The sequence below is a fragment of the Gracilinanus agilis genome, chromosome 1 (assembly GCF_016433145.1).
Source record: "Gracilinanus agilis isolate LMUSP501 chromosome 1, AgileGrace, whole genome shotgun sequence".
Lineage (NCBI taxonomy): Eukaryota > Metazoa > Chordata > Mammalia > Didelphimorphia > Didelphidae > Gracilinanus > Gracilinanus agilis.
In genome coordinates, this window is record NC_058130.1 from 632,752,676 (window position 1) to 632,771,292 (window position 18,617).

General features: G+C 35.1%; 1 protein-coding gene across 1 annotated transcript in view; it reads left to right on the plus strand.

The window, feature by feature from the left end:
- The first annotated feature begins 3,838 nt into the window (after nucleotides 1-3,838).
- Nucleotides 3,839-18,617, plus strand: part of INTS8 (integrator complex subunit 8) — a 58,491-nt gene continuing 43,712 nt past the window's right edge. Inside the window, exons 1-8 of the mRNA XM_044668446.1 lie at nucleotides 3,839-3,968; nucleotides 6,206-6,380; nucleotides 7,443-7,583; nucleotides 7,999-8,070; nucleotides 11,751-11,802; nucleotides 13,000-13,182; nucleotides 16,129-16,236; nucleotides 17,066-17,218. Coding sequence (XP_044524381.1) covers nucleotides 3,839-3,968; nucleotides 6,206-6,380; nucleotides 7,443-7,583; nucleotides 7,999-8,070; nucleotides 11,751-11,802; nucleotides 13,000-13,182; nucleotides 16,129-16,236; nucleotides 17,066-17,218 — 1,014 coding nt within the window. The remainder of the gene's footprint in view (nucleotides 3,969-6,205; nucleotides 6,381-7,442; nucleotides 7,584-7,998; nucleotides 8,071-11,750; nucleotides 11,803-12,999; nucleotides 13,183-16,128; nucleotides 16,237-17,065; nucleotides 17,219-18,617) is intronic.

An 18,617-nucleotide genomic window follows, 5' to 3' on the forward strand; every position in this document is an offset into this window, starting at 1 on the left:
GTGATGAAGGGATAGTTAGCCTGTTTGGAGGTTCTTGGAGGAACATTCTAATCTGAAGAAGAGACCACAGGGGCAGAGGATACTTTTGAAGTGTGAAATCTAGGGCTGAAATGATCTTACAGGATGAAGAAGTTTCTGGAGCATGTGAAAGAAGTCCAGAGGAGTGTAGCCTGATGAGACATGAAGATACAATGAATACATACAAAAGATACATTTTCTTTTGGAAAGACTGTGGGGTTCTTGTCAACAATCAATCACTCTGGAATACTCTTGTGTTCTACAAAATGATGAGCAGGATGGTTTTAAAAAAATCTATAATATAAACTGATGCAAAGTGAAGTGAGCAGAGTTGGGAGAACATGGCACATAGTTTCTGCAATATTTGAAATGATGATCAAATTTGAAAGACTTTACTCTGAACAAGATAATGATCCAACAGAATTCCAAAGGATATGATAAAAAATACTATCCAGCTCCAGAAAGAAAACTGATGAAATCTGAGTGGAGGCTGAAGTATAATTTTTTTCATGCCTTTTTTTTTAAGTGACATGGCTAATATGGAAATATTTTGCATGATTTCACATGTACAATTTGTATCATATTGATTGCCTTCTCAATGAATAGGGCAGGAATTTGAGGAAAGGGGAGAATTCAGAACTAAAAAATTTTTTAAATGAATGTTTAAAATGTAAGAATTAAATTTAGGGTTTTTAACTAAATTTGAGAATTATAAAGTAATATTGTGGTCACTGATTTAAAGATATTATAGCTTAAGTCAAAATGACTTTTAGCAGCTTTATTTACAAAGAGGTAGAAAGAGTGAAAGTGGAAAACTGTAAGAAGGTAGAGGATTGTCTAGCCTACCACCCTAAGTTCTGCTCTGGTGTCCGGTTCAGCCCTGGCAGGGCCTTTCCAAGTCCGATCTCCATGTGGATTTCCTGGTAATCCTCAGCTAGAGGTCCGGGTGTTTTCTTCAGAGTTCTACCAATGCAGTCTCCTCCAAAGCCAAGGCAGGAATCTCAGCCACTCACCCAGCAAGCTGACTCAGGATCCAAGGAAAAGATCTCCTGCAAACCAAGGCAGGGAACTCAGCCACTCATTCCAAATGCCAGGAATCACCAGAACCAGTCTCTCCAAAGCCAGGAAAGAAAGCCAACCATGCTGCTGGTCTCTTCTTTTTATGCTCCTTTTTCCCACATCACTTCCTGTCACTTCCTGCCACTCCCCCTTCTTCACAAAAACCAATGGCAGTCTTTCAATTTGCCTAGTACTGCCCAGGCAGGTGGGTGGGGGGGCCAGTAGCTTTTGGAGGTATGACCTTACTAGGTATTCATGAACTCTCTTACTTAGTGTTAAGTAGGGGTACCTTAAGTTCTTGATTTGATTAGCTAAAAATAGACAAGGGGAGAGTTAATCCTATCTTCACAAAAATAAAAAAATAATAAGTTTATTTTTAAAAAAATAACAAAGTTTGTGACTAGAAAATAAAGAAACAATTGTTTGACAAATACTGATTCATGCCTACTATTTGCCAAGCAGGATCTGGAAGAGTTAACAGTACCAAATCAAACCAGAATATATGGGGTAATAGCAAAATCCAAGGAGCTAGTCAGAAGTGAAAAAATGAATTTATTAGTAATGAGAAACCAAGGAAGTCAACACAGAATCATAAGAGTTGGGAAGTCAAGAAATTAATAAGCATTTATCTCTTCTGATGAATCACAAAATAGGGATTACTCTTCAGAGAAATGGAGAATAGTACAATGTTGATTATTTTGCAATTTATTATTTTTTATGTATTAATTTTTTTAGTGAATATGACAATAAATTTATTAAATATTGCTATGAAGTTCGTGCTATATTATAAACAGAAATGCATTTGTTTTAAATTGAATTTGAAAATGAGCTAGACCAGTGATGGGCAAACTATGGCCCGAGAGCCAGATTGGGGGGGGGGGGCTGAAATGTTCTATCCAGCATTATTCCTAATCTGACAATGAGTAGGATACAGTACAATGAAACTTTGACAGAGTTGCCTTAGAAACAGACTGGACAGATGAGCATTTCCTTTTCTTTGGCCCCCTCTTTAAAAAGTTTGCCCTTCACTGAGCTAGACACAAGTTCAGTGTTATCTTGCTGAATAAATTTGTTAAACAAACAAAGGGGAAAAAAAGAAATAGATAAGCCTCTATTAAGCATTCTTTATGTATCAGGAACAGTGCTAAGTGCTGTGTGTGTGTGTGTGGGGGGGGGGAGGCAAAAAGAGCCTTGGATGCAAGGAAATCACATTCTAATGGCAGAGACAATATATAAATATCTAAATCAGTGGTTCCCAAACTTTTTTTGGCCTACCGCCCCCTTTCCAGAAAAAAATTACTTGGCACCCCTGGAAATTAATTTTTTTAAAAATTTTAATAGCAATTAATAGGAAAGATAAATGCACCTGTGGCCATCACTGCCTCCCTGGATCGCTGCAGCACCTACGATGGGGCGGTGGCACCCACTTTGGCACTGATCTAAATGAAAAAAAGCTGTATGCAGAGTAGATGGAAAGTAAGTGGAAGAGTAAGTCACTAGCAGCTGAGGGGCTTTGGGAAAATTGTCTCAACAGAATACAAAATTTAAACTTCATCTTAGACATTGGTGAAATGATTTTGTGTGAGCCAACATGCCATACTCCCAGCTAGCTAGAGGCAGCTTGATAAGTGGTGGGCCCGGAGTTATGAAGTCTTGAGTTCAAATCCATCTTCAGATATTTACTATGTGATCTTGGATAAATCACTTAATTTCTGTTTGCCTCAGTTTCTTCAACTATAAAATGGGGATAATAGCAGCTACCTCACAAGATTGTTGTGAAGATCAAATGAGATGTTTGTAAAAGTGTTTAATGCATATTTAGTTGTGATCAAATGTGACCCAATTTGGAGTTTTCTTAGCAAAGATACTGGGGTGGTTTACCATATCTTTCCCCAGCTCATTTTATAAATGAGGGACTGAGGTAAACTGGGTTAGGTGACACACCTGAGGTCTCACAGCTTTCAAGTGTCTGATATAAAATTTGAATTCAGTTTTTTCTGACTCCAGATCTGGTGCTCTATCCTTTGTGCCTCTTAAGCTGCCCTTGTGGCACCTAACTGCAGCTAGCTAAGCATGTCCCTTGTTCATATGTAAAATACTTATGTTTAAAAGGTATAGCACAAATTATGTATTATGTAGCCTGAAATATCTCTATATTAGATAATTATTAATGAATATCAGCATCCAGAAGAGCTGCAAACTTCCACAGACTGATATTTCATTCATTTTACATATATTGTTTAGATATTTAAGTTATAAAAATATAAATTTGCCCTGTAGAAGTTTCTTAAAGGCTCTTCCGAAGAGAAAGGATTTTTCTAGCTTTAGGTAAATATTTATAGCTGCAGACTCCAGTGAATAATAAACTGTATATACTTTGATGTTTTTCTTTTATCTTCATGATTCTTTCTGGGCTTGGCCCAACAATTTCCAAGCACCTGCCTCTGGCCCCTAAGTCTTCTTTCAAAAACCGCCTCGGGAGGCGGGATCTGAGATGTGGCCACGCCCACTCAAGCTTCGCATGCCGATTGGCCCGATCCCGGGCGGAGGGGGTGAGGAATCATACTCGCTCCTCGACGCCGCCATTTTGTTATCTTGGGTTCACGGGACGGCTGGCATTTGGGTGGCCCATTCCGTGGCCCCCATCCCGTGTCACTTGGCTGCAGGTACGCATCACAGCCTCAGGTTGGATCCGGGAAGCAGTCCCGGCCCGGCCGGCGGAGGGGGCGGCGGTGGCGGTGGCGGTGGCGGCGGCGGCAGGATGAGCGCCGAGGCGGCGGACAGGGAGGCGGCTACCTCCAGCCGGCCCTGCACCCCGCCACAGACGTGCTGGTTCGAGTTCCTGCTGGAGGAGTCGCTGCTGGAGAAGCATCTGCGGAAGCCCTGCCCGGGTAAGCCCAGCACCTGGGGCAGCCGCGGGTAGATCCAGGGTAATCTGAGAGCCTCGCCCCTGCCCAGTTTCCTGGCCCTTGTTAGGTAGGGGGCGGAAAGGGGGGAACGCCCCCTGCCCCTGCGCACGTGCGCACGCAAACACTGGGCCATCCCCGCATCTGCGAGCTGACTCTAGTCGAACCTCCTTTTTTCTCGTTTGAAATTACCCCTCGCCTATATAATACCTCCTTCTGAAATAAACACCTTACGATTAACATCTCATTTTCTTCCCATGAAATGATCCCCCACATCCCTATTCTTTCTTGAAATACAACCCCGAAACGCATTCTTGTTTTAAATTATTCCTTACTCCACACGCCTTTTCTCCGCCTGAAAATACACCCCTTAGAGGTAATTAATAAAATAAATATATTTTTAAAATAAATAAAATCTTTTTTAAAAAAAGGTTACACACTTCTCCCCATGAAATTACTCCACCACAACATACCTCCTTTTCTCTCTTTGACATTATTCCGCTTCTGTACTCATCTTTTCTACCTTTGAAATTACCCCCTCACCACGAACATTTTTTTTTCTTCACTTAAAATTATCTAATGCTACTCACACCTCCTTTTGTCGGCTTGAAAGTTTTCCTACCTATATAACGCCATCATCTCTCCCGCCCAAGCGCACTAATGGTTAGTGGTCCTCCTGCCTTTGCTTGAGATGCTCCAGAATAGACTCAGCCATTCTATTTTTAGGTAGGTGGAGAAGTTAGGAAGATTGTTAAGTCAAAATCAAATTTGTGTTCTTGTTACTTTCTTATAAACATTTTCATCAAAGATACTTTCGAGACATTTATAGACATTTCATAAAAATTGTATAGTGATGAGTAAGTAAACATTCGCGTTTTGGGAGTACATATTTATAAATGTATTATTGTGCAAAACATGCTTCCATATTGGTCATTGTAAGAGAATACTCATATAAAACCAAAACTCCAAAATAAAAACACAAATAAACTAAAGTGAGAAATGGTAAGTTTTGATCAGCATTATGATCCAACAGATCTTTCTCTGCATTCTTTGTTGTAAGTACTTCAGAATTATCCTGGATCCTTGTATTGTTGAGAGAACCTAATTCTCTCACTGTTGATTATCGTTTGATATTGCTGTAGCACTGTGCAGTGTTCTGCTTATTTCACTCTGCCTCCTTTCAAGTAGGTCTTTCCAGATTTTTGGGAACTCATAAGCGCAGGCATATTCATCAGTATTTTTTCTTACTGTCATTTTGTTTTGTTCTTAATAGCATCTGTGGTATTTGCCATTCCTTTTTCTTTTTTTAAAAGCCTTACCTTCTTAGAATCCTTACCAGTTCCAAGGCAAAAGAGAGGTAAGGGGTAGGCAGTTGGGTTTAAGTGACTTCCCTGAGGTCACCCAGCTAGACAGTATCTGAGGTCAGTTTTGAACCCAGGTCCTCCTGTCTCCAGACTTGAGTCATTCTATTAAAATTTTCTTCCCTCACTGAGTTATCTTTTTAAAAAGATGATACAGTGTGATTTTTAAACTGCTCTCTCTACATGAGGGATTCTTAACCTGAGGTCCACAGCATACTCCCAAGAGGCTCAGTATAATTGGTTTTCTTTGTAATTATTATTCAGTTATTTTTTAGTGATTTCTGATGTTTGATCCCATTTTTTTTAATTTGGCAAAGATACTGGAGTAGTTTGTCATTTTCTTCCTCAGCTCATTTTATAGGTAAGGAAACTGAGGCAAACAAGGTTAAGCAACTTTCCTAGGGTCACATAGCTAATAAGTTTCTGAGACTGCATTTGAATTCAGGTCTTCCTGCTTCCAAGCCTATTCATTGTCCTACCTATTGACCCTTAGAGCTTATTATGCCTCAGTTTCCCCAGCTAAAATGAGGATAATAGCACCTACCTTGGAGGGTTGTTGTGAGGATCAAATGAAATAATATTTTTAAAGTATTTAGCACAGTGTCTGGCATGTAGTAAGCGTTGTATTTTTCATATTTGAATGACTGCTTAGTACTACAGAATGTCTTCTTTTTCTTCACTTTGTATTCCTTGAACACACTTGTCATTTCTCCCCACTCTATCTGATAGCACAGAGTTTATTTGTAAGTAGGTTATGCCATATCCTGTATAAGCACAGTTAATTGATTATCTTGTGAGGTGAGAGAAAAAATTATTTCCATATCAAAAGTTAAAACTATGTCTGCTTTTCTATTAACCTAGATCCTGCACCGGTTCAGCTAATAGTTCAGTTTTTGGAGCAGGCTTCTAAACCTTCAATTAATGAACAGAACCAGGTTCAACCTCCAGCTGATAACAAGAGAAACAGAATTTTAAAACTTCTTGCTCTTAAAGTTGCTGCACATTTGAAATGGGATTTAGACACACTAGAGAAAAGGTATGCAACTTCCTACTGGATTTATCTAAAGTGCTACTTTGTGGTATTCCCTTTTTTTCCATTTTTCTTGGCACTTAAAAAGGTGAAAATGTATCTTGATTTCTATTATATTTGAAAATGTCTCGGTGAGTAAAGGAATTCATCTAGATGTGAGATTTACAAATGATTTTTAAAATAAAACATAAGAAAGTAAGAATATAATAAATATAAACTTGATAAGATGGTTTAATAGGGAATGTACTGGCAGTTTTGTAGCTGTTTAACATTTATGTCAGCTGAAATATGTTTTAAAATGGAAGGAATTTTATCTTTAGGTAGTAAAAATGAGTGATTATTGAGTTAGAAGAAATGGATGATAATGGAATTGTTTTTCAATTAGTGACAGTTTTGTTAATGGAAAATTTTTTTTCCAAAATTAATATTACATTTTTTGAGGTACTGGAATCAGTTTTTATTTGTTTGGAAATATGAATTCCTTTTTTGGCAGCAAAAAGAAAATAGTTTCATTTATTAATTAACTATTAATAGTATTTATTAATAATCAATGAGTAAACATTAATGATTAATAAAATTAATAATTTTGAGGTAAACAGATTTCACAATAGAGAAACAATTTTATGCAAATTTATTCAATTTGCTTAATTAAACTTTGGTTTAGAGTTGTACTTGGGAGTCCTGTGATTTGAATTTTATACATTGAAATGTATTTTGTTGTTCATGCATCTAAAATTTGATAAATCAAGGGATGTGTGTTGATTTTGGTGCAGGTCATTTGATTGACATAGATCATACAGTTCTTCAGTACCTTAGATCTTCTGTGGAAGAAAACTTTATCACACAGGGCCAATTTTTCATATTCAAACTTATATTGATCCTTAGACAGAAGTCAGTATGGTTCCTTTCCAGGACTACATTCAAAGCTTTCCTTCTTGTTAAGATCTTTGCTGGCACAATTTTTGAAAACCTCAAGTTGTCTTTGTGCTATGAGGTTTCACACTTGAAGAATTATTTAATAAAAGTATAAAATCCCCCAAAATAGAGAATATGCTTGCTTTCTTTTAGCTTGTCTGTTCCAGTTCTGAATATGCTACTAAATGAACTGCTGTGTATCAGTAAAGTTCCTCCAGGGACAAAACATGTAGATATGGAGCTATCTACTTTACCTCCAACTACTACCATGGCTATACTACTCTACAATAGATGGTAAGTCCCAAAGATGGTAATTTATTAGGCATCATTTCATGTACCAAATTCCAGCGTGTCTTTTAATATTATTTCTTTTGAGTTCTATAACTACTTTGAAAAGAAGCTATCTTTTATGTGGCAGCTTTCCAAAGGATGTGGAGGTCTTTGAGGGTATTCTTTAAGATGTAGTAGTTATACCAGTAACATATCTGAGTGCCATAAGAAATTTGACTCGACAGCATCATTCTATGATTGCTAGATTTTAGTTTTTAGCTCTCTGAAAAGACCAGTTTGTGAATGATTTCAGCAATCTTTATTATTCATTATTTGAAATCTCAGTCATTTTATAGTTTAAGAAACTTTTATGTTGAACTTTTGGAAAAAAATATTGAATTGTTACATTTATAATTATTTTAACTTTTGTTTATTTCAGGGCAATTAGAACAATTGTTCAAAGTAGCTTCCCCATCAGACAGGTGAAACCTGGACCTCCACAACTGAGTGTGTAAGTTGCTCAGAGTACTTTGACATATTGAAATCATTGTTGAGTTCTATTTGCATCATTGATTTCTTGACAGTTTTTTTTAATTTCTTTTTTTTTTAACCTTTAACTTCTGTATATTGGCTCCTAGGCGGAAGAGTGGTAAGGGTAGTCAATGGGGGTCAGGTGACTTGCCCAGGGTCACATAGCTGAGAAGTGTCTGAGGCCGGATTTGAACCTAGGATCTCCTGTCTCTAGACCTGACTCTTAATCCACTGAGCTACCCAGCTGCCCCCTTTTAATTTCTTAATAGAAATTTAAACTTAATTCTTTAGAAATTTCTGGTGTCATGCAAAGGAAAATTTAATGTCTCATTGTTTTATATATTTTTATCTCATTTGATCCTCACGATAATCCTATGAAGTTAATAATTGCAAGTATGATCCTCATTTTTCAGATAAGGAAATAATAATTATAGAGTCTAATGGTATGCTTGAGATGATTTCTTAAAGACTAGTAGTGTTGATACTTAAGCCCACCATGTCTCTCTAACTCTGTGTCCAGTACCACTCTTAAATGATCCAGAATACATTAACTATCTTAAACTAGTATAGATTAAGTATTTCTTCCTAGCGTATTTTTTAAAAAATAGGACAATCATAGAGCCCAAATTTCTTAAAATTCCATGCAGTTGTTTACATAAAAACTAGAATGAACTATGTACACACGTACATGAACATATATGTACATGTGTGTGAAATAAGTGTTGTGACCTTAATAGTTCAGAATGGTGCTTTAAGTTTTCTATAAGTAGGGCTAAAATGTTACTCTTTTTTTTTTTTTTTTTAAAGAAAGGCATGTTGATCAAAGTTAAACATACACATACATATGTGTGTATAATTTGGTCTTACCTGCCTTTGCCTTCCTTGTTTTGTGCTAGTGAAATAAGTGACTTGGGGAATAAGGGAATTAAAAGGGGAAACACCAGTACAGCTGGGTTAAAAGTAGTCCACAGCTGTCTTGGGAGAGGTAACAAGCTATCACACTAAGCTGGGGAAAGAACAAGTAACAAACCAAACACAGCCAGGGAAATAGTTTAAATTAACAGTGGGTTCTTGAAGACTAGGAAGGAGAAGTCAAGGAAGTTTATAAAAAGGGTTTTAATAGTTTACAAGGGCAGGAAAGGAGGTAAGAGGATCAACTGACATCTTAAGTCTATGGGCCAACTGTTAGAATGTTGGGTAGGGGAAATGGTTTTACTAACACTAACTAAAGCAGCCAGCTTAGGCAGGGCTGTTAAGGCAAGGGAAAATGGGAATCTCACGGAGCACTTCTCAGGATGATATCAATATGAATCAGGTCTCAGGAGACTCCAGATAATCAGCCAATTATCCAATAAAGGCTAGGGAGAATAGAGTTTACTGTGTTGTCCACCAGCCCAGTAAAACACCTAACTCAACCTAGTATCTTGATTGAAGGTCCCTCAGTGAATTCAAGATTAGCTCCACTTTTCCAAGATCCCAGTATAAGTCCACAAGCTAGCTGATCAGTTACCAAAAACTCCATCTCCACTACTCCCTCTCCAAGGCAAAACTGTCAGTTTTTTACCTGAACTAGCCCCTGCCAACAATTCCAGGTTTGGAATGTTCAGCTTCTGCCAGGTTTTGCTGGATCTGCTTTTATACTAGCTATATAATAAGTCCTATTCTACAAATTTCCTATAACACTAGGAAGGAAAATGTTTTGGTTTAGTTGCTTTTTCCTGCTATCCTAGTTTTTTACTATTTGTAAAGATAGTCAAGATTAGTGTTAACAGAGACTTTTTGGATATTGTGTTAATGAGAATTTGGAAGGAGGATAAATGAATATAGTAGAGAATTAATTGTATATAATGACTCATTTTAATGCCTTTGCCATTTTTTGTGTATGTTGCTAGAAGTTTATTGAACTCTATAATTCTGTGTTATAAAGAGATAGCTGATGGCTGAGTGGTAGAGAGCTGAACCTAGAATCAGGAAGACTTGAGTTCATATTTGCTCTCAGATACTTAGTTGACTTTTAATAGCTATGAATAGCTAACATTTATATAATACTATATGCCAAACACTGTGCTAAGCAATTTAAAAATATTAACTCATTGGTTCTTGCAACAATTCCATAAGGTAGATGCTATTAATACCCTCATTTTACAGATGAGGAAACTGATTCAGATAGAGATTAAGTTATTTGCATAGATTGACACAATTATGTTATCTGAGGCCAGATTTGAACTCCTTTCTTCCTGATTCCGGACTCAGTGCTTAATAAATGGTTATTTCCTTCTTAGACATAATTAAAAATTAATCAGTTTTCAGTAACTCACATAATCAATAGATGAAGAATATCAGAAGGAGGTATTTCAGTTTTCAAATGTTAAAATATAAAAAACATAAAATTTTATAAGGATGTCTCACTTGTCTGTCATCCTTAGGAGATTAAATCTGAGAAATGAAGTTTTGGAGAAATGTGGTTTCCCTAGTAATCACCAAAATGTCCTGTTTTTTAAAAAAGCAAAAACTATTTTTTGAAGTTTTTTTTTCCAGATACTTCTAGGACTTATCAAATGTCTCTTTTGATGGCCTAAGATCAGAATTATGAATATCAGTTATGTTAACGGTGATGGCTGTGTAGAATTTTTTTCAAGTTTATTGAAGTTTTGAGGAAGACAGAATTGTGTTATTCATATATCTGAAGTGTTAACTGTATTATACAAATTTATAATTGCTTTGGACCAAAGACATTTTATAAGTCGTATTTTTACTGTCACTTATTTTTACTAGCACATGTACTTTGATACATCTTGGGGACATCATAGACTGAAAGGAATACAAAGCCAGTCTGAGTTGGGAAGATTGGGTTCAAGTGCCACCTCTGAAACATACTGGCTGTTATCCTGAAGAAGTCATTTACCTTTCCCAAAAGTTCTCAGTTTCCAGGCAGCTCTTTAAAATGAGATATTGAAGATTTATATTGGTAAAGGGGATTTCATCACAAGGAGTTTCTTATACCAGTGAAATTACAAATCAGAATCTCCCAAACTATTGTGCTCCAATACTTTAAAGGATCAGGTTTTAGGGGGCAGCTGGGTAGCTCAGTGGATTGAGAGCCAGACCTAGAGACGGGAGGTCCTAGGTTCAAATCAGGCCTCAGACACTTCTCAGCTGTGTGACCCTGGGCAAGTCACTTGACCCCCATTGCCTAGCCCTTACCACTCTTCTGCCTTAGAGCCAATACACAGTATTGACTCCAAGATGGAAAGTAAGGGTTTTATTTAAAAATAAATAAATTAATGAAAAATAATAAAAAAAAAGATCAGGTTTTGGATTTAAACTGCTTGTTTTCGGATTGAGGTAATTTTGGTAAAACAAATACTAAAATATCAAAATAATATTCAAATGTGCTTATAAAACATTATTACTATGCTAACAGCTATTTACAATATTCTATAGGTATTGAGGCTATATCTATGATTTCATTTACACAAGGAATTCTCTGTGCACTAAAGGGAACTAAACTTGTAAGATGGATGTTTTGACATTTGTTATTTGAATTTTATGCTCCTAAGTGGCCTAACTAAAATATAAAGAGTTATTAATGCCTTTACAGTATAAATAAAATTGCTTCCTATTATTTTCAAATATTTCCATTTCATTTCACTTTTTTAGTATGAATCAAATACAGCAAGAGAAAGAGTTAACAGAAAACATTTTGAAAGTGGTGAGTGTTAATGTCAATTAGTAACTCTAATAACTTTGAAGCATATTCAAGCATGTTAAAAGCAATCTACTAAATATAATATTAGATAGATGACAGTTGTAAGATTCAATGCGATTTAGTTCTTCCCTGTCGATTGGTGATTATAGGATTTTATTAGAATCATATATTTAGAACTTGAGAGGGACCTTACTGATGATCTAATCCAACTGAAATCTAGCACTCTTCATTGGAACACATTAATTTTTACCATTATTCACATTATTTGTTTCTGATACTTTTCTATTGCCCATAATTTGAAGGAGACTTAAAATACCTAAAAATCTTGGAGTATTAAATAAAAATATTAAAAAAAAAATAGAAATTTGGTAGTATTGTATAGAAATAAGATGTGGAAGCAAAAGTTCTCATTTTATTATTATTTTTTTTTTAAATCCTTACCTTCCATCTTGTAATCAATACTATGTATTGGTTCCAAGGCAGAAGAGTGGTAAGGTCTTGGCAATGGGGGTTAATTGACTCACCCAGGGTCTGAGGCCAGATTTGAACCTAGGATCTCCCATCTCTAGGCTGGGCCACTGAGCCACCCAGCTGCCCCCAAAAAGTTCTCAATTTTGTGCTTCATTTAAATTGAATACTTATTGCTTATACTGAAGAATGCAAATCTTATTGAAACATTTATAAAAGTTATTTTGATGTCAGTATTAAACTTTTCAGAATTATCATTAAGATAAAATTTTTAATTTTCTTTATAGTTTTTAACTTCTCCATTTTTGTTTTTGCTTACACTGTTTTCTGTTCCTTGATAGCCTTCCCTCTTCTCCCCTTCTCAAAACCCCACAAGAATGACAACTATAATCCTGTTCATTCTTCAAGATCCATATTAAATTTGACCTCTATTTTTGCTTTATCTTTTTACTGATTCTTATCACTTACGAAAAGAAATCCCTCTCTCCTTTCAAATTAAATCTTTTTTTTCTCTTTTGAATTCTGCTTCATATTATATTTGTGTCTTACTGTTCCAAATCAGATAGTAAACTCTTTGAAAATAGGGAACGTGTTTTATTCATCCTTTTGTCCTTCTTTGTGTCACAGATCTGATGTAGATGCTTCTTTTAAGTATTTAGATGCTTAGTAAATGTTTGATTACTAGTTAGTACCTCATTTTAATTTTAACTTAATATATTTGAACATTTGTAGCTAAAAGAACAAGCTGCTGATTCTATTCTGGTATTAGAAGCAGCATTGAAATTAAACAAGGATCTTTATGTCCATACAATGAGAACACTGGATTTATTGGCTATGGAACCGGGTATGGTCAATGGAGAAACTGAGAGTTTAACAGCTGGATTAATAATAAAAACTGAAGAAATGCAATGCCAGGTACTTATTTCAAGCATTCATAGTTGCTTTACTTAAAACTATAGAGAAATAGAGTCAATTTTGTACTTATAATTAGATTCCCACCCCGTTCTTTGCTTTACTTGAGTTTTTGTTGGAACCAGAATATATTTTTTAATATTTTTTTATATTTACAGAATTTGATTCTTAAATTTTAATGATAATTTAAGCTTTTCACCAGGTTGATTTCCCCCCCCCCCATTTATTCTTTATTATGTCTTTTCCTGTTTTTAATAGCAAACAATGGATAAATAATATTTTAAAGTTAGGTGATCTGATGAACTTTTTAAGGAGTCTAAAGCTATTTTCCTCTAACCCCAGGTTTCTGTAACCTTAAAAGTCATGAATTATCATTTAATGCTTGTTATTGTTAAGTTTGATATTTGTGTTTTAATTTGCTGTCTAACTTGTAAAATTCTTGAGGGCAGAAATTTGCTATCTTTGAAGCTGTGTTCATTAAATATTTCTTTGGCTTATTGCCTTTGAAGAAAAATCAGGACTGCTAAATGTGACTATTTTTGGCATCCCTATTATTAGTTATATGCAACTGATTTCTTTCATTTTTTTGTCAGTAAATACCTATTAAATGTCTTCTATGTATCAGGCACTGTGCTTAGTGCTGGAGATATAAAAAGAAGCAAAAAACAGTCTCTTACTTTAAAGAGCTCATAATCTAATAGGGAAGAATTCTGTTTACAGATACTGAGGTAGGGGAAGATGGAACTAGAATTGGACAGCCAGAAATACAGTAGGGAGATTTTTGGGTCAAGGTGACCTTGATGGAAGAAAAGTCAGTCAGGGAATTAAAAGATATCTGATCTCTGATTTTTAGTAGTATCTGAGATCAATGTTGTAGGAAGAGAATCTAATATCTATTTGAAGTGTCTATTGAATATTTTAAAGCGTTATAGATATCTATGATGCTCATATGTATGCACATACTACTCTTATGCTTTAAAAAACACTTGAATTATAACAACCCTTTGAGGTAAATGGCATAAAACACTTTTCTTTGTGTTTTACCTATAAGGAAACAGATTCTGAGGTGCCGGGTGACTTGTCCAGGGTCACCCACAATAGAAAGTTCCCTATTCAAATAAATCTGAAGAGGGAAAAGAGGAGAACTGTCATAAGTTTGAAGGGACAGAGAACTAAGTTGTTGGAGGCCTTTGCAGCTAAGTTGTTGGAGCTGGGGTTTAAGCTTAGGGCTCTCTTGACTTCAAGTCTAGAATTCTTTCTACTGCATTGAAGTTCTACTCATTCCAGTAGCTAATTCTAGCTTCCTTACTTCTGGAACAAAAAAGAATGCTGCGTGAGAAACATCTAGATATAGTGTAAGATTTTAAGTTGTTCTGTTGTACATTGATTTGTTAATGTTGGAAGTTAATAGTTTTTATAAACTCTGATGAAATCTTGTTATTTTGGAAACTCCTAACACAATTCCTAATAATTTGGGCATTCTTTCTTTTGTGGGTTGGAGCTTTAAGTCAGTGGCTGCCACTCAGGCAAAAACCTAGCCCAGTAACATCCATCAGCTACGGAATCAGGCTCCCAATTCAAATAGTTCTGCAGTGAGAGAGAGCCTGATCCTGGCTCTAAGGGATAGACAGATTTTATAAGAACTTTTTTGATCCCTCCTGCTTATAGTTCTCCCTTAACAAATGACTTTGCATTTATTTTATATGTTCCTACATCTGTACATGATGTTTACCCTGATAGAATATAAAGCTCTTCAAGGGCAAGAATATTTCATTTTTATTGTCCTGGTAACAAGCATCACTCCTGGAATAGCGTGGACGCTTAGTATAAATAAATAAATGATCTTTTTTTCCTCCTAAAAAAAGAAAGTTTTCAAGTACTGTAGAAATAAGTGGAATCTTCAGTTATAATATTGTTCTAATTGCAACATACACACTCACTATTCTCTGCTGTCCCTCAACAACATAGACCCCCTCTATGTTGTCTTGCTTTATTTACTGTTGTACAATTATATAGAAATTTTGTCATTTCTTTATGCAGGGCATTGTAGTAGGTGCTGGCGGTGAGAAAAGCTTAAACTAACACTTTATTGTAGGCAGATATATTGAAGGTATTGGACAATTCATAGTTATCAGAGCAGTTTGAGACCATAGTTTTAGGAATTAGTTTTGGAGAGGAAGAGTGACATCTTTTTTCTCAAATAAGAGAGAAGGAAGATTGTTACAGTGATATATCCTATCTTAAAGCAAGAAAGTGACAAATGAGGTAATTCTTACCTTTTGACTTCAGTCTTGCTAGTAAGGTAGAAGATGAGGAAATCTGCTGACAAATTATCTTTCAGATTTCGTCTGTTGGATTTAAATCATCCTTGCTCTCCAAAATTTGACTCTGACATATATCTTGTTCTCTCAGAAACAGATGAATTAAATTTTGGACTTGTTGAATTTAATATTTACTGAGCAACCAGTTAGAGATGTCTGAAAGGTAATTGGAGATGTGAGATGAAAGGTCCACAAGAGAGTTTTGGCAGTATAGGTAGATTGTGAATCATCAGTGTAGATATGGGATGATGAGATCCATTAGTAAAGTAGTATTGAGGGAGAAAAGAAGATGACCCAGGTCATGAACCCTAAAGGATACCCATATTTAGAGGTCTGAGATCTGGAGGAAGATCTAATAAAGTTGACAAAAGAAGGTAGGAGGAGAAGCTGGAGAGAAGTGTCATGGGATCAGAAAGAGATAAGTCATATAACCTCTCTGAGCCTCAGGCAGCTCTTATGATGCAAGTAGATATGAGTACCCGCACTGATGAACTTTGAAGTATTTTGTTCTTATTACTAATTGCTTGTGGAAATTAATTATCATGCTCCTTATTTGTGTGTGTGATTTAAAGAAATAAATACATTGTGCTTGAAAAATGAGTATTACTAAACATATTCCCTGTCTCAGGTTTGTTATGATTTGGGTGCAGTTTACTTCCAACAAGGTTCTACAAATTCTGCTGTCTATGAAAATGCCAGGGAAAAATTTTTCAGGACCAAAGAATTGCTTTCAAAGGTAATCATGCTGGCCATATTTGGAAGGGTGGGTGGGTGTAGAAGATGTATGATTTATGTTCAGGCAAATATAGTATTTTTCATAATCTGTAGTCTTGAATTATACTGCAAACATGCAAAATTAAATTTTAATCATTTTTTAAAAACTAGGCAACCAGGATTTTGAATCTTGTGTCTTGCTTGACTCTTGGATTTATTCCTCTGTAAATAACAACTCATCTTTTCATTTCTCCTTGATATATATATATATATATATATACATACATACATACATACACAAAATTTGAAGGCTCTTAAGACTGAAAGAAAGAACTCCTTTGCGCCTTAATCTTTCACTGTGACGTAGATAATCTTTCAAATCCCTAATTTGCCTAATATTTGACTTAGCTGTTGGAATACTTTTATGTTTTTCAAAATGTATTGTGCTTTTTATAATAATATTTCTTTGCTTTCCTACCTAAAGCAGTCCCTCACAAAAGTCTTTTGTGGCCTTTTTTTGTTTTTAAATCTCTGGCTATTTATTTCCCCCAAGCTTTGGTTTTTAGTATTCTATAGTTTGTTGATTTTCAATACTTTCAAATACGTATTTGGTGTTAGCTAACTTGTCAGTCCTTCTCGGTGGGGGCATATAAGTTATATCCTTAAACTGAAAATTCAGATCTCCAAGAGTAGTTTTTGTTACTTATATTTCCTATGAAAATTATTTTTTCATCATTGCCAATTGTTCTGTTAAAATTCAAGGTCTAGGATTTGTTTTTGTTGTTGTTGTTGTTGTTGTTGTTTAGGATGATATATTGATAATTAATTGAAAATACTTTTTTATTTTACAGATAGGCTCATTATCTCTTCATTGTTCCATAGATGAAAAGCGGTTAGCTGGCTATTGTCAGGCTTGTGATGTTCTTGCACCTTCTGATAACACATCACAGCAGTCAACTCCATATAGTCAGATCCATATCTGTATGAGATCAGGCAACTATCAGGTAAGATATAGAAGGATTACCTTAGATCTAAGGACGGAGGTTGATATCACTATTTCTTGAAGCTACTTGTTGTTAAAAGATTATTTTTATAACCTACATTTTAAGGAAAGATAACAGAACATCTAGCTTTCATAACTGAAAAAGTAGAGAGTTATCCTCATGGTCCAAATACAAGATACTAGCAAGGAGAATACAGCAGTATATCACAAGGATTATTCTCTATGACCGGGTGGATTTACACCGGGAATGTAGGACTGGTTTAATATTAAGAAAACTATCAGCTTAATTGACTATCAATAACCAAACTAACAGAAATCACATGATTATTTCAAAAGATGCAAAAAAAGCCTTTAACAAAATACAACACTCATTCCTATTAAAAACATTAGAAAGCATAGGAATAAGTGGATCATTTCTTAAAATAACAAGTAGTATATACCTAAAATCTTCAGCAAGTATCATCTGCAATGAGGATAAGTTAGAAGCCTTCCTAATAAGATGCCCATTATCACACTATTATTTTATATTGTACTAGAAATGCTAGCTTTAGCAATAGGGGAAGAAAAAGAAATTGATGGAATTAAAGTAGGCCATGAAGAAACTAAACTCTCCATCTTCACAGATGATATGATGGTATACTTAGAGAATGAACTAAAAAACCAGTTAAAGTCATTAAAAATTCTGTAAAGTTTGCAGGATACAAAATAATCCACATAAATCATCAGCATTTCTATATATTACCAACAAAGTCCAGCAACAAGCATTAGAAAGAGAAATTCCATTAAAAATCACTCTGACCAGATTAAAATATCTGAGGATATACTTACCAAGACAAACATAGCAATTATATGAACACAATCACAAAACACTTTTCACACAAATAAAGTTAGATCTAAACAATTAGAAAAATACTAATTGCTCAGTAAGGCTGAGCTAATATGATAAAAATGACAATTCTACCTAAACTAAATTATTTATTCAGTGTCATACAAATCAAACTACCAAATTATTTTATAGAACTAGAAACAATAATAAAATTCATCTGGAAGAACAAAAGGTCAAGAATATCAAGGGAACTAATGAAAAAAATGTAAAGGAAAGAGGCCTAGCAATATCAGATCTAAAATTGTACTATAAAGCAGCAATCTTCAAAACAATCTGGTACAGGATAAGGAATACAATGGTAGATCGGTGGAGCAGATTAGATAAACAATATACAGGGATAAATGACCTTAGCAACCTAGTATTTGGTAAAGTCAAAGATCCCAGCTTTTGGAATAAATGAGACTTTTAATTCTCGTGTAAATTTTGCATCAGATTCAAACTCTTCAACTTGCCATTTTGAAGTCTTTAATAATTTTACTGCAGCTACCCTTTTAGGCTTATTTACTTATTCATA